Genomic DNA, 15919 nt, shown 5'->3' with positions numbered 1-15919 from the left:
ACTCTACATACTGATATACACCTGAACATCAGCAGGAGAGGACTCTTTAAAGTAGAGACACTACATACTGATATACACCTGAACATCAGCAGGAGAGGACTCTTTAAAGTAGAGACACTACATACTGATATACACCTGAACATCAGCATGAGAGGACTCTTTAAAGTAGATACATACATACATACTGATATACACCTGAACATCAGCAGGAGAGGACTCTTTAAAGTAGAGACTCTACATACTGATATACACCTGAAAATCAGCAGGAGAGGACTCTTTAAAGTAGAGACTCTACATACTGATAAGAACCGGCAAATGAGCGTACTCGGGACGCTTTAATGAAGGAGCCTCATTCTGCCGAGAGTGAGACTACATATAGAGTTTATTATGCCGCAGAGTTCGAAAGTGAAGTGGATGGATTGTGATTGGATCTATGGGACAGCAGGCTGCATGTCCAATCAATGATGTCCCAGCAGGTGTTGTCCATCAGCTCTGATTGGCAGAATACCTGCTGTGACATCACTGATTGGTATGTGACCAAGAGAGACAAACAAAAGGCACCATGATGATAGAGGTCGCGGTTGAAGTATCAAAAGAAAATCAGGTCCTATCGTATTTTCCTAGACACTATTGCTCAACCTCAGTGACAAATTCCAAGTGCCTATGGAAAGACGATAGGAGAATTCATCAGGACTTCGGAAAAGAGCCTGCACTGACACTGGGGGACGTATCAATGATGAGCCAGCAGATGGTATTGATGTGCGTCAGCTGTTGGGGGACTACAATTACCCGCAGATGGACTACAAATACCACATTTAGATATCTGCCCCTTAACTTCTTATAGCATTGTTTTTTGCGGGCTTTATAAATATGAACAGCATTGAGATATGACCTCCCCTCCCTCTCCTCTCCCCTCGTATTAATCCATATAAGTATGACTATATGAAAATATTTTTCAATAGTAAAACGTGAGATATAAAGTATCTATAATGTGTTGGGTTGGCGGTCTACACATCTATCACGGTGCACCTCCACATTCAAACATGTTAAGAACAAGTTGATTTTATAGTAATAGGCATCACTTTGGACATGTCAATGCATAAACATCACTTTATAAAATGCTGAACATACATGTTACATACATGATCTGCATGCGTTAGTCACAATCAGTTGTTTTGTAAACGTGTCATTTTAAATGTTACGGTCTCAAGGAATTGGGGGACATCATCTCCTTTCCTTTCGTAAAGGATGTCGCAATGTATTTTAAGCTAAAGGATATAATAAAGCAAAGCTCCTACCATCTAGAGCAGGGGTGTCCAACTCAATTTCATCGAGGGCCACATCTGTCACGATTCTTATGTCATGTCACGGTTTTAGTTTAGTGTGTCTGGTAATGGGTTTTGTTTTGCTGTTCTTTCCTCCTGTCGTTAGTTTCCCTGGTGTGTCTGGTTGTCTGGTTGTGTTCACCTGTTTCCCTTGTGTTTCTCCTCCTGTCGTTAGTTTCCCTGGTGTGTCTGGTTGTCTGGTTGTGTTCACCTGTGGCCCTTGTGTTTCTCCTCCTGTCGTTAGCTTCCCTGGTGTGTCTGGTTGTCTGGTTGTGTTCACCTGTGGCCCTTGTGTTTCTCCTCCTGTCGTTAGTTTCCCTGGTGTGTCTGGTTGTCTGGTTGTGTTCACCTGTGGCCCTTGTGTTTCTCCTCCTGTCGTTAGTTTCCCTGGTGTGTCTGGTTGTCTGGTTGTGTTCACCTGTGGCCCTTGTGTTTCTCCTCCTGTCGTTAGCTTCCCTGGTGTGTCTGGTTGTCTGGTTGTGTTCACCTGTGGCCCTTGTGTTTCTCCTCCTGTCGTTAGTTTCCCTGGTGTGTCTGGTTGTCTGGTTGTGTTCACCTGTGGCCCTTGTGTTTCTCCTCCTGTCGTTAGCTTCCCTGGTGTGTCTGGTTGTCTGGTTGTGTTCACCTGTGGCCCTTGTGTTTCTCCTCCTGTCGTTAGTTTCCCTGGTGTGTCTGGTTGTCTGGTTGTGTTCACCTGTGGCCCTTGTGTTTCTCCTCCTGTCGTTAGTTTCCCTGGTGTGTCTGGTTGTCTGGTTGTGTTCACCTGTTTCCCTCGTGTTTCTCCTCCTGTCGTTAGTTTCCCTGGTGTGTCTGGTTGTCTGGTTGTGTTCACCTGTGGCCCTTGTGTTTCTCCTCCTGTCGTTAGTTTCCCTGGTGTGTCTGGTTGTCTGGTTGTGTTCACCTGTGGCCCTTGTGTTTCTCCTTCTGTCGTTAGTTTCCCTGGTGTGTCTGGTTGTCTGATTGTGTTCACCTGTGGCCCTCGTGTTTCTCCTCCCCTGCCCGGCTGTTTCTCGTCTCGTGATCACCCCTCCCTGTAGTTAGTCTCTTCCTGTGGTCGGTGTCGGTGCATGGTTTGTTTTTCCTGTCTCCCTCCATCACGGTCAGTTTGTTGGTGTTTTTGTAACCTTGTGCAACCCGAGTTCTTCAGGAACTCAGGTTTTCTTCAGGAACAAAATAAATACTACACCTAATTCTTTTAAGAAAGATTTGTAATACAGCAAACCCCAGGAGTGTTTCCTCCACAAATGTAGAACATCCTCTTCAAAAGGAAAGCAAAGGCACAATATGCCATGTATGATCTCCCGTGCCGGCAGGTTGTTGTTGCACCACTTAATGAAAACACCCGGGAGCAGTGCTAAGGAACTGGCATGCTTCATGTGAGCGATGGCGTTTGACATTTAGACAAGTGGAAATCATTGCTGCCGTGTTTCTTTGTGGCATTATTGGATTGGAACACGTTGTTGGCAGTCAAGCTAACTGCATGGCTGATCAAAAAGGTTGGATTGAACCGTGATTGACTGATTATTACAAATAAATATTAAAGTTTGGCAGTTGGGCCAACACGGATAATGAGATGCCAACTGCTTGAGTTTTGAATCACTGAGATCCTAGAATCATTTCACCCAGATAAATGACTTTTCTCAAGGACATGACAACTTCTTAGCCTGTTTATTATGAATCTGATAAAGATGGCACCATTTTGTAAGGCAAGTGAAATGTACATCTAGGATCTCACTAGCTGATGGGCAAGTTGTAAAGAAGAACTACATACATTTAGGGGGTGATCAAATGCATAGCTAAGAAGTTAGCTCCATTCTCATCTCTGTTGAGATGCACATGAGAGCCGGGACAACATTGTGAAGACGAAGTTCATGAGCTCAAGAGAACAGTCATTGACTTATTCAAGAAGATATCTTCATTTTGTTTATGACAATACACTAGTTCTGTTATTTAATATCTGCTCATTAACACACTCATTTGTAAAGGTGCAATACATCATTTACCTTAGCATGCTGTTACGAACTCAGATACTCCGGATATAGGACCCAATTGCAATGACCCAGGAGACGGAGGTAAAGTACTTTATTTTCAGTAGGTGAACAAAAATAAACACTATCAAATCTCAAAATGAGATGACATAAGGGCACGAAAGAAAAACGTTCACGTAGCGAGGAACGACATCTTCTTAGCATCAGGGAGAGCAGAGATCTGACCTAGGCACGAGACGAGACCAACTGACGATGAACACTGGGAGACTGGGGAATTTAAACACACGACAACAAGACACAGGTGGAAACAACCAGGGGCGGGGCTGATGGTGGACAATCGGGGGGCCTGGAATGAGAGGTACATGTGACAAAGCAACATGAACATGAAACTCTCTTAGCATTTCTGTCCGTGCACAACACATGCATATTTATATCACAAGGGCGAGGAAGTCAGGAGCTGATTCAGTATAACACAGCAGGATAACAAAATATGACCAAACATTGCGTATTCGTATTATTATAGAGAGAGCCCGAATGTGTATTCTGTTGTTAATGTTTTTGTTGTGTTGATGACTTTATTATTATTTTTGTTACGTACATGACAAAGTGTTTCTGAACTTTCATGTTTGTGCCTGAAGACCCACTTGCAAACAAGATGGTGACTCTCAAGGGGTTTATCCTCTCATTGAATTCTGAAATGAGTCCATCCTCAGGCCCATCCTCACGTCACTGTAGCCACACTGTGCCCAGTTGATCAGAGCAAGTGAGCTTTGATGTTGCTTTTAAGTGTCTGCCACTTGGCTGAGATCTAACATCACAGCCTAAATACATATTCTCTGATTTGTCATGGTGTTTAATCTGGCCCGTTCTATTCCTGGGATTTTAAAAGTATTTTCCCTTATCTTAAACGCATTAATTGAGTTTGTTCTATTCTTTTTGTGAATTGTGTTTCATTGGTTGATTCATTGATTGGAATCTTTGTATCTTTGTATTTCTTCTCTCTTCCGACAATAATTAATATAGATGTTTGCATTGTGTCTTACGTCCCCAGCTCAGCAATCCGGCGTTGCGATGGTTCAATCTCAGAAAAGACAAGACAGCGGGACCCGAGAGGAAAACAACGAGATCTCCGAAGGTAAGTTCCTCAAGGAAAACAAAAAAGACTGGCGCGTCAGTCTTGTGTGAGTCGCTGGTCGTCGTCCTCTGCAAGAAGAGCACACGGAGATCTTTCTAAAAGAAGACTCTCTTCTAAATGCCATGTCAGGTAGACCACTGCCATTCTGCAGGATCAGCTGCACAAAGGAAAGAACCAAGAACACGGTTTTTTACAATTTGGAGAAACTGCACACTCTACTCGGTTCTCTTTTTGTGAGGAAAACGTTCTAAAACGATTGCTTTTGAACCTGACCTTTTTCAGTCTGAGATTACGACTGAAGGAAATTGCGCAACAAAAACAGGTAAGTGGAAGTGAAAAGGCTAAAGAGTTTTGTCACAAGCTAATGCTTTTGCTCCGGCGTGGAACAAGTTTGATCCACCCTCCAAGTCAAGACAATTTCCCCTCTTCTGTCCCTTTTTCATTTTTTGATGTCTTAACCTTCCTCATTTTGAGAGGGACGAACTCCGGCAAATTGAATATTCCCACACTTACATGGCGATTACCATCGAGCTTTATTCCCAGAGAAAATGGAGGAACAGGAAATGAAACGGTGCGAAAAGGAGAGTTCAAGCGAGAGCCTGCAGCAATCAGCAGATGAAGGGAGACACTGAGTGGCGAACAAGCCTATTGTCGTTTTGAAAGTGATTGTCAGCGCCACCGGCTGAGATACACAATAAAGACGGCACGAGGACAAAACAGGAGACACGTTAACAGGCAGGTAAGTCGCAATCTCATTTTGAAAAGCGCCAACGTTTGGTTTTGATTTAGAACTCAAGATAGTATCTCAAACCTTCACATAAGAATGTCAATGTTTTCGTACCATAATTGTTATTTTAATTCATTTTGTCGCTGTTTGCCGTGTGTTTAATGTTTCTTATGAATTGAAAGTTCTTCCAATGTACTGTTCCCGTTGAACGTATACTGCACAGCGGTTGACACAATATTGAAAACACCTTTGAAAGCAACCCGACCGTTTGCATTTCTTTCAAAAATCATTTTGTTGAAAAATGTGTAGTGTTTTGCCGTGTTCCTTTGCAGCCTTTGAGGAAGGCCTGTGTCCCTGTGTGTGAGTGCTGTTGTGTTTTAAAGCTCTGAATGTAGGAATGGTGTTAATGATGGTGGAGATGGGACTTCTGGCAGACTGTTTTCCAACACCAGATTACAGCTTCTGCTCTGAAAACCCTTTCCTTTCATTTTGGTATCTACATCTACTTATACATGCATCTCAATCAGCCTTTGTATCTCTGTAGGCAGATTCCCTTTAGATTAACTTCAGTTTAAGCTTTTGTTCAGAGTGAGAAAGAACAAATACTTGAAGCAGAACTTTCTCCTTGGTGCTAATCTCATTTCTTTTCATCGCCTCATCTCTACCCGTGCAATTATAGCCTGCCCCCTCTAAATGGGGATTGTGTTCTCCCCTCAGCAGCACCAGGCCTCGCCAGGAGAGGATGGTGATTGGCATTTTTCCCCTTAAGATGGCAGAAACTTTACAAACCTCTCAGACTTTTTCTCTGCCTCTTTCTGAAATTGCTTATGCCACGTTTGCTCTGAAGTCCTCGGGTCATTTTAATCCTGTCCGAGGTTTCATGCAATTACAGATGTTCTTACTTGGTGTTGCAGCATCAGACCTAAAATGAGATTCAACTTTATTGCTCTTTTGGGTGAGTTGCAACACTAAACTTAAGGCGATTGAAGATGTTTTTCAGTTGTTGCTAGGTGCAATAATCTAAACCTGTATACACATACGTTTGTGGATGATATTTAATGCATAACACTTTGATAAAAGCTTTCCACGAGAAGTTTGTTGCTGAATTAGAAGTCTTACTATATTCAAGTTTAAACATTATGTTAATTGTGCCTTTATTGATAAATAACATTTTTAAAGGGAATATCAGAATATTGTTCTTTGGACACATTAATTAATGAATTAAATGAGTTAAACCTGCAGACTGAGCAGTATCCAGTTTATTTGCTGTCTTTATTGGATGGGTTTAAGTGGTTCCTAGGTCTATATAGCCAATCAGGAACAAGTCCAATGTGATTCATGTTTGGAGATTATTTGTAGTGGGCTTTTAAAAAAGTCAAATATATTTTCAAATTCAATAGCTCATTGACAAAAAAACCTATACAAATGTTATTCAGTCATTGGTATATTTCTAAATCTGTTTGATATGGACATTTTGATTCCTATATTATAGGACCGTTTAATACGTGGAGAGTAGAGGACAGCTGCCTCTGTACTGTACATACAGTCGTGGAGGAAGTATTCAGATACCCTACTTAGGAAACATAATTTATAATACACTGAATAAATACAGTATTGCAAGAAAGTACTGCATTGAAAATGGGACTTACATTTCTTTGGTTAATGGTAAAAGTATTCAAATATGATAGGAAATTCCACTCAAAGTATTTTTAGTATAAATATTTTTAGAATCATTTTTACAGAAAAAGTTGCCGCCAATGAATTGTCTGGCAGTCCTTGTTTCATGGATACTTAAATATAATGTATGATAGTTTATTCCTCATCAGAATAGTAGTTGAAAGTAAAAAGTTCTATGTACGTTTTATGTCTTTATGTCATAAAACATATTTAACGTAACTAAAGCCATGAACTAAATGTAGTGCAGTAAAAAGCACAATATTTTAGTGAAGTAGAATTATAAAGAGGCACAGAAAAAAAAAATCCTCAAGTAAAGTCCAGATACCTCCCATTACAGCCCTTCCGTAAGTGTACTTAGTTACTTTCATCACCCTTTACAGTTTTCCAGATGTTCGAAGAGAGCTTTTAATAATGTCACATCTGATGTCAGTCTTTTCACTGTGCGGGCACTCAAGGCGCGACAGAGTTCTTACATTGGGACTGTGTTTGCACTCGCTGCACAAGACGAGTCAAAGCAGGGAGAGCGGTGGCAGACCGGAGGGAGGAAGGAGCAGTGAGTCCACAGAGATCTGATCCAAAACGCAGACATAATTACAGCTCGGGCGGGGCGTCCATAAAAGTCCTTTTTCTGACTCATTACTGCTGCTTGGGTTGTGCAGGATTACTACTCTGTTAGTCTTCTGCATCTGTCTGTGTCAGTTGTAAGAGTTTCATAACTATATGTTTTACAATTATTTATTCCCAGAAAGAAAAACCAAAGCAGCATATGAAATGTACATTTCTATTGGTAACATTTGAAAGAAACTGACCTTAAATTCAGTACATTATTTTATAAGTTCTACAAAGAGAGTTACTTTTTTTCAATTCTTCATGAGCAAAAAAGAGAATTAGCCCGTTTGGTACGACGGAGTATTTGGGCCACACTTAGAAAAAAAACCCAGAGATTTCAAGAATAAAGTCGTAATAATACGAGAATAAAGTCATAGTTACGACAATAAAGTCATAATATTACGAGAATAAAGTCGTAATGTTACGAGAATAAAGTCGTAGTTTCATAAGTGACTTGAGAAGGACACAACAGCAGCGTCCTGCAATAAAATGAGGAATCTGGAGCATCTTGTGAAGCAGTACTTTAGTTTAGGTTTCTCAAATAACGAAATACTTAATCTTTTGGCACATCAGCATCAGCTCATCAGTATTATAACTTTGAAAAGGTTGTGCAACAAACTATGTCTATTATTTCGAAGAAAGAACCAAATGGACTTGGAGGAGATTGTCTCCTTTCTGCAGGAGGAAATAGCTGGTTCTGGCCGACTACAAGGCTACAAGTTGGTTACATCCACGAGCTGTTCAAATGGGATTTGTTGTTTCACAAGAAACGATGAGACTTGTAATCAAGGCTTTGAATCCAGAAGGAGTCGAACGATAGCCTTGTAGTGGAATCGGAATGAGCTCCCCATTGAAATCAGGACAGCAGATAGCTTGCACATCTTCCGGCGCAGACTGAAAACTCATCTCTTTCGACTCCACCTCGAGCGATAGAATTACTAACAAAGAACTGCTAACAAAGCACTTATATACTAACAAAGGACTGGCTTATCTAAAGCCAGTTGAGTAGCACTTGAAATGTTTTAGCTCTATGAAACCTGATGTACTTATATGATTCTGTTGTCTTCAAGGTTGTATCTTGTTAGTCGAATGTACTTATTGTGTGTTAAGTCTCTTTGGATAAAAGCGTCAGCTAAATGCAATGTAGTGTAGTGGAGTCGGCCAGAACCAGCCATTTCCTCCTGCAGAAAGAAGACAATCTCCTCCAAGTCTGCTTCTCAAGTCACTTATGAAACTACGACTTTAATCTCGTAATTATTACTTTATCCTCGTAACATTACGACTTTATTCTCGTAACTATGACCTTATTCTCGTATTATTACGACTAGGGATGTCCCGATCACCTTTATTTGCTCCCGATCCGATTCCGATCATTTGATTTTGACAATCTGCCGATACCGATTTTTCCCGATCCGATCTTTATGGAATGCATTAAGAGAAAAAAAAGGTAACGGATAACAGCTGGTCATCCAACGCGATGAATTCAGCTATCTTGGCTGTTATTTGTTTGGCCTTTTCACTGTTCTGGGGCAGTTTCTCTTTCCTTTTAAAAGACTCTGAAAGTGTCGGTTGTTTCAGTGCCGTTACCTGAGTGGCCGCTGTGTACTCGTCGTGTTGTTGTTGATGTTTGTTTCTCAGGTAGCGTATTAGATTGGTCGTGTTGAATGTAGCTCTGTTCTTTCCACCACGCGGAACCTCTGCCTTGCAAACATTGCATCTGGCTGTTACACTGCCTTCGCTTTAAATTTTATAATACTTCCAAACTCCTGACATTTTCTCTGTCCCGACTCCCGAGTCACCAGCTGAACGTAGCCTCTCGTTAGCTTACTGCTACTATTAGACACTGCGCCCACTCTGTTGCCAGATTTCAGAGAAATAAGCAACCAGGTCTATGAAAACAAGCCCAAAGAAAGCAACACATACATGATGTTGTGTAATTTTAAACCAAAACTAAGTCCTCAGGACGACTTTAAGACGTGAAAATGGTCATTTTTGTTTTGTAAAAAAAATACTAATAATAATAATAATTCCCGATCCCCGATTTTTTTCTCCCGATTCCGATCTTTTGAAAATCACGTGATCGGCTCCGATCTCCGATTCTCAAATCTCTGTTTTTTTTCTTCTAAGTGTGGCCCTAATACTCCGTCGTAGTTTGGTACAGAAATTGTAATAATAAAAAATATGACTAACTGTTATAAGTGTTTAAAATAAGTGAGAGAGGATCGTATATATACAATATGTTTTTAAGTAATGCAGATTTCTTAAAAATAGGACATACTAGGCAACATAGGACATAATGACTATTTGGTTTTACAACAACACCATATATAACTAACATATCCTAAAGTAATATAGCAGTAGTAATGTCTTTTAGGCTTAAAAACAGGACTTTGGAAAGTTCCAAAATGGAAAAGCTATTATACAGTTCAGTCAGAGGTTACTGTTAAATCTAGTGTGAAATCTCGCCTGCGTGTTCATCTTCCTCTCCCCTTTCTGTTTACTGCCTCTCCTTGCTTCTCAAGCTGTCTCCTCCACTCTGCGAGAGTTGCAGATAAATATAAAGAAGTCCCGCAGCAGAGGCTGTCACTGGAGGAAGCAGGCCGTTAGTGGAAGAGCGAGCGCGAGGTCTGACTGGGACCAACATAGTAACAGTTGGTGATGTTTGTCAAAGATCCCTTCATGTCGCGTGGCCTCTGCCTCGGCTCTGGCAGCAAGAGTCAGACAATTCTCTGGGAATAAAAGAAGGGGGGTTACAAAGTAAACCTGAAAAAGTTAAGAGAACTCAAAATAATTTTGGGAAAGTGACTGCCTTGGTTCTTTTTAGATGATGCACGTAAAAGTCAATTGTTTTTTATGAGGGGCCGGTCCTCTCACACACACATTAGACCATTTAGTAAGGTCAAAAGCACCTCTCAGACGCTCTTCCGTTTACTTGTTTAATAAAGAAAAACAAATGGTCCGAAGATACACGGATTCATCTCCCTCCATCATGTTGATTTGAATCAGAAGTTCTGAACATGAGCCGGCCCTGCTCGACCTTCTGAACCAATCACAGCCCGATAATGACCTGCCGTTTCAACTATCCTCCTTCCGTTTCCAGTATACTTTATCTCCCACATACATACATTCTTCTCTTGCATACATTTATTGTCTTCAGACATGCATATATTATTTATACTATTAAATGTAAACATTGAATGAATGTGCACGAGAGCAAAATGTATAAATGCGAGTGAATTTTATTTGAATGTGTGCATTGAAATATGTGACCTGCTCCATCGAAATCAGTCGCATTGACCCGAAGACACATTTTGAGTTGTATACACTGTTGGAAAGAGGAGAGTCCTAGCTTTCTAATGATATCAGGATTGTTGCTGTACTCCAGATATTAAGCAAAATGTCACATTATATAATGACTGTCACCGAGTCCTCATTTTGAGAAAAGGGCCTTTAAAGTTTCTTCTTCTCTGGAATCCATCGATCTGATTGATTATTAGCAAATGATCAAAATACTACGGAGGGAAGATATTTTCATTTGGAGGGGAAGCTCGCGAGTGTGTGTGTGTGTGTGTGTGTGTGTATACGTGTGGGTGTGTGTTTGTGTAATTTTGCGTTTGTGTGTATTGTGTTTGTTTCCCGGGGAAAACCCTCACGAGAAACACCGGCTGTTGTTATGCCTGCTGTGACGTTAAGTTACTCCGTTCTCCGCTTGTAATTATGCCGTTAAAAGCTTCAAAGTTGTATTTATCATCTGAATTTGCCGAAACAAGTTTAATATTCTGAAAGCCAAGACTTTGTTTAATTGAAATCAGATGAAAACAAACTGTAACGGACCCTGCCGTGTTATCTATGATTACTCTACGCGTACATTCATAATGTCAGCCGGAGGGAGGGGGCGGCGCTGCGGAAGAGCAGATTGCGAATGAGAGGTGCCTGTTTTCTTCCCTTTACAAGCTTCAAAAATGTATTTATCGTGTGATTTTGGAAATAAAAGTTTCATATTCTGAAAGCCAAGACTTGTTTGTTTAAAATCAAACAAAACACCCGAACCCTGAAAAAATAGTTTTTTACGTAAATCCACGTTTATTCTGAAATGAGCCGTTGCGACTTCCGACTGATTTCGAAAGAGCGGGTCACATATGATAATATGAGAGCAAAATGTATGAATGTGTGAGTGTAAATATATATGTATATGAGAGTGAGGTACCCCACATGTTATATTTCTCAACTCAGATTTGTATTTACCAATAGAAACAAAGTTTTTTCTGTCCTTTAAGTAGGATTCAAACCAATTTAGAACTGTTTCCGAAAGTCCCACCCAGTTTTCTAGTCGATCTAGTAATATGCGGTGGTCAACAGTGTCAAACGCTGCACTGAGATCTACACTGAACAAAAATATAAACGCAACACTTTTGTTTTTGCTCCTATTTTTCATGAGATGAACTCAAAGATCTAAAACATTTTCTATATACACAAAATAGCCATTTCTCTCAAATATTGTTCACAAATCTGAAAAAATCTGTGATAGTGAGCACTTCTCCTTTGCCGAGATAATCCATCCCACCTCACAGGTGTGGCATATCAAGATGCTGATTAGACAGCATGATTATTGCACAGGTGTGCCTTAGGCTGGCCACAATAAAAGGCCACTCTGAAATGTGCATTTTTGCTTTATTGGGGGGGTCTGGGGGGGTCCGAAAACCAGGGAAACCGAAAACCAGGCAGTATCTTGTGTGAGGATTAGGGTTAGGGTAATGTTGTGAATCGAGTGGCCTGTGTTCGTCGTCCATTACATACGCCTGCCCATACCATGACCCCACCACCACCATGGGCCACTCGATTCACAACATTACCCTAAACCTAACCCTACCCCTAACCCTAACCCTACCCCTCACACCAGATACTGCCTGGTTTTCGGACCCCCCCAGACCCCCCCAATAAAGCAAAACTGCACGTTTCAGAGTGGCCTTTTATTGTGGCCAGCCTAAGGCACACCTGTGCAATAATCATGCTGTCTAATCAGCATCCTGATATGCCACACCTGTGAGGTGGGATGGATTATCTCGGCAAAGGAGAAGTGCTCACTATCACAGATTTTTATTTTATTTGAGAGAAATGGTTATTTTGTGTATATAAAAAACGTTTTAGATCTTTGAGTTCATCTCATGAAAAATGGGAGCAAAAACAAAAGTGTTGCGTTTATATTTTTGTTCAGTATAATAATACTAACACTGAAGTTCTGCCACTGTCTGTGTTTAAATGGATGTCATTAAAGACCTTTACAAGAGCAGTCTCAGTGCTGTGGTTTGGACAAAAGCCTGACTGGAACACATCGAAACAGTTATTTAAATGCAAGAAATTACTCAACTGTTGAAAAACCACTTTTTCAATGATTTTACCTAGAAATGGCAGGTTTGATATGGGCCTGTAACTGTTCATTACTGAAGCATCTAGATTATTCTTTTTTAGGAGCGGTTTAATGACTGCAGTTTTCAGGGCCTGTGGAAAAACACCTGAGTGAAGAGACTTGTTTACTATATGAAGTAGATCTGAGGCCATGCAAGGAAAAACATCTTTGAAAAATCCTGTTGGAATAATATCAAGGCAGCAGGAGGAGGATTTCAGAAGTTGAATAATGTCCTCTAGGTTTTTATCATGTTGCAGAAAGTTAAAAATATTGATGTTAGTAGAACTTTTTTACAATTGAAAGTTAACACTACTTTTTTGTATTATTTTCAATTTGTATGTTTCTATTTTGACCCTAGTATAAGGCCCCGTCCACACGGAGACAAAACGGGTTGTATCCGCCACAGTTATTTATCGTATAGACGGTTCGTCCACACAAAGCCGAAACGGAGCCGCGGAAACGGAGCCCTCAAACACGGTTGATGTTACACTTTGAAAACGGCTCCCGAAGTTGGTAGGTCTGGGGACGAAACGCTTGCGGCTCCATGTGTACGCCCTATACGATCATAGCCCTGCCTCTCCCCACCTCTCCTGCTCACCCCCGCGTCATTGCTGATGCATTTTCCCAACAACAACAATGGCGGATCACAGGGTTGTGTTACTACTGACCATGATACAGATTTTAGTGCAACATCTACAGCTCCTCTACCATAACCATCAGCAAAAAGTGGACTTGGAGAACTACATGAACTACATGTTGCTAAATCCACCGCAGAGAATAACCAGAAGGGCAACCATGGCAACCATGCTCGGGGGGTCTTATTCGCTGCTTTTGGTGTATTTTGTGGAGGAAGTACAGCGCCCGGCATATGTACTACAGCGTCTCCATTTGTACTACAGCGTCTCCAGCAGGTCGAGCGGTCTCGTGTGGATGGACACGTTTCTTGAGCTGATTACGTGTGGACGGAAAACCTTTTTGATATCAACTTCGGTTCGTTTTCGTTTCCGCGTTTCGGCCTAACAAGCAGCGAGAGAGAGATTTACAACACATTAAATGTAGTCTCTAAAAAGATTTTATGATACTTTCAATTGATTAGACCATAACATGTTCAAGGCTATTATTGGTCATGCGTGTGAAATGATAATAAACGTGGCTACCTTAAGATTTCAGTCCTGCTAGATTTGATGACACCCTATTAACAGTTTAAGATTACAGGTTCCAGAATAGTTGTTCTAATATAACAATAGTCAGGCAATAGATAGCCTTTTCTATAATTATTTGAGGAACCATGATAATTTCTTTCTTGTGTCTGGGGACAGCAAGAGTGAAAGTAGTTGAAGAAATGTGATGGAATTGCTCTTTATGACGGCTCCCTCTGGCTGCTCATGGCCCCAAATGAACATTGATTTTGTAGACACTTTTCAAAAACAATACATTTCAGTGTCAAGCTCACTCAGACACAATGCATTTCACGTCATAACTTCTAGAAAAAGGCAGTGTTATTTTCAACTCCAATTAAATGACTTCAATGTGAATCTGCAGCAGTAGAAAAAGCTCTGCTTGCAATCCCTAACTAGATGCAACGCAATACTCAGCCAGTGTGTGGATGTTAGTCCCGCCAATGGCCCCTTGTATGGCAGCCTCTGCCTTGGCTTAAATGGGTTAATGCCAGAGGTGGGACCAAGTCATTGTTTTGCAAGTCCGAGTCAAGTCTTTGCGCTCAAGTCTGAGTCAAGTCTCAAGTCTTTGCACTCAAGCTCAAGTCAAGTCCAAGTCCTAAACTTTGACAAAACGAGTCTTAAACAAGTCATTATGTGCTTTTCACCAAATGTAATGACATCGATCAGCAGAATAATACTTAATAATCAAACCGCTCTTTATTAATCACATTAATCATTTAATAATCAATTTTCTCTCTGCTGGTAAAGTAACGTGTTTTTCTAATTTAAGAGGGATCAGTAAGGTAAGGCTACCGTGATAGTTTGATTCAGAAGGAGTTTAATGTATAAGATCCCTGATGTTAAGGTAACCAGAATGTTTATTTCCACTGTGTACAACATGTTATAAAGGACCCACAATCTATCTTTATGCAAGGGATAATGTGCAGCGAGGCGGGCTCTGGGGAAAAGAACACCTGAATCTAGGTCCCTCTGCAGGTGGTACAAATACAAGATCTGAACTTCCCCCACCTCTGACAATAAATCCTGAGTGGTTACCAAAAACCTTCTCTGAAGGTTATTTTCATTTTACAAATCCTGCACTCAGCTTTGCTTTCTCCAATATCATTGAAATGCAGCCAGATGCTGCTTCTTTTTTCGGTTTTCGCTAATTTCTTGACTTTTTCCGACGCGCTTGCATTTAAATCCGGCTCCCCGTCTCTCTGTAGCTGGCCTGTACCACTACACCTGCTGTCTTTGGAGCGTCTGCCCCCCACCCTTCTTTCACATAATGGTATGATCCTAGTGTGTCCTCGCATATGATTGGCAAAAATAAAGACTGCATGGCAGCAAGAGTTAGAGTGGCTGAAGATTCTGCTCTCCCCGACGGGAGTCTTCTCTTCTAGCGGCAGCTCGCGATCGGCGTGTTGGAGACCTCTGAATTCAATTATCAAGTCACCTCAAGTCAGAAGGCTCAAGTCCAAGTCAAGTCCCGACTCATTGGTGTCCAAGTCGAGTCGCAAGTGTTTTGTGATTTTGTCAAGTCAAGTCCAAAGTCATCAAATTGGTGACTCGAGTCTGACTCGAGTCCAAGTCATGCGACTCGAGTCCACACCTCTGGTTAATGCTGATAAATGCGATCCATTAAGCATTCACCAAAAGCAGGCCATATACTCTATTGCAATTGTGTAACATCATTTGGCAATAATAACTTCAAAGACATTTTTTTAAAGAAAATAAGCACTAATCACTCCATAGTTAGTGTGTGTGTTAGAGCAGCGATTAGACACCATTGCATGGCTTTTCTCAACTCCTCAACTCCTCTCACTTTTGGTAAAAGGGCTTTTCTGAAATGTGTTGAGTGTTTTCAGCTGTACATGTGTGGAAACAAATG

General features: G+C 41.0%; 1 protein-coding gene across 1 annotated transcript in view; it reads left to right on the top strand.

Moving 5' to 3' along the window:
• LOC117455458 (collagen alpha-1(XIV) chain-like) overlaps nt 1–15919 on the top strand; it is a 236520-nt gene that overhangs the window by 26687 nt on the left and 193914 nt on the right. The window contains 1 exon segment of the mRNA XM_034094977.1: nt 4365–4448. Within this exon segment, the coding sequence (XP_033950868.1) occupies nt 4365–4448 (84 nt within the window).

This window comes from Pseudochaenichthys georgianus, chromosome 11 (genome assembly GCF_902827115.2).
Source record: "Pseudochaenichthys georgianus chromosome 11, fPseGeo1.2, whole genome shotgun sequence".
In the NCBI taxonomy this organism is placed as follows: Eukaryota; Metazoa; Chordata; class Actinopteri; order Perciformes; family Channichthyidae; genus Pseudochaenichthys; species Pseudochaenichthys georgianus.
The sequence above is the reverse complement of the archived record's forward strand: the minus strand, read 5'-3'. Positions and strand labels throughout refer to the sequence as shown.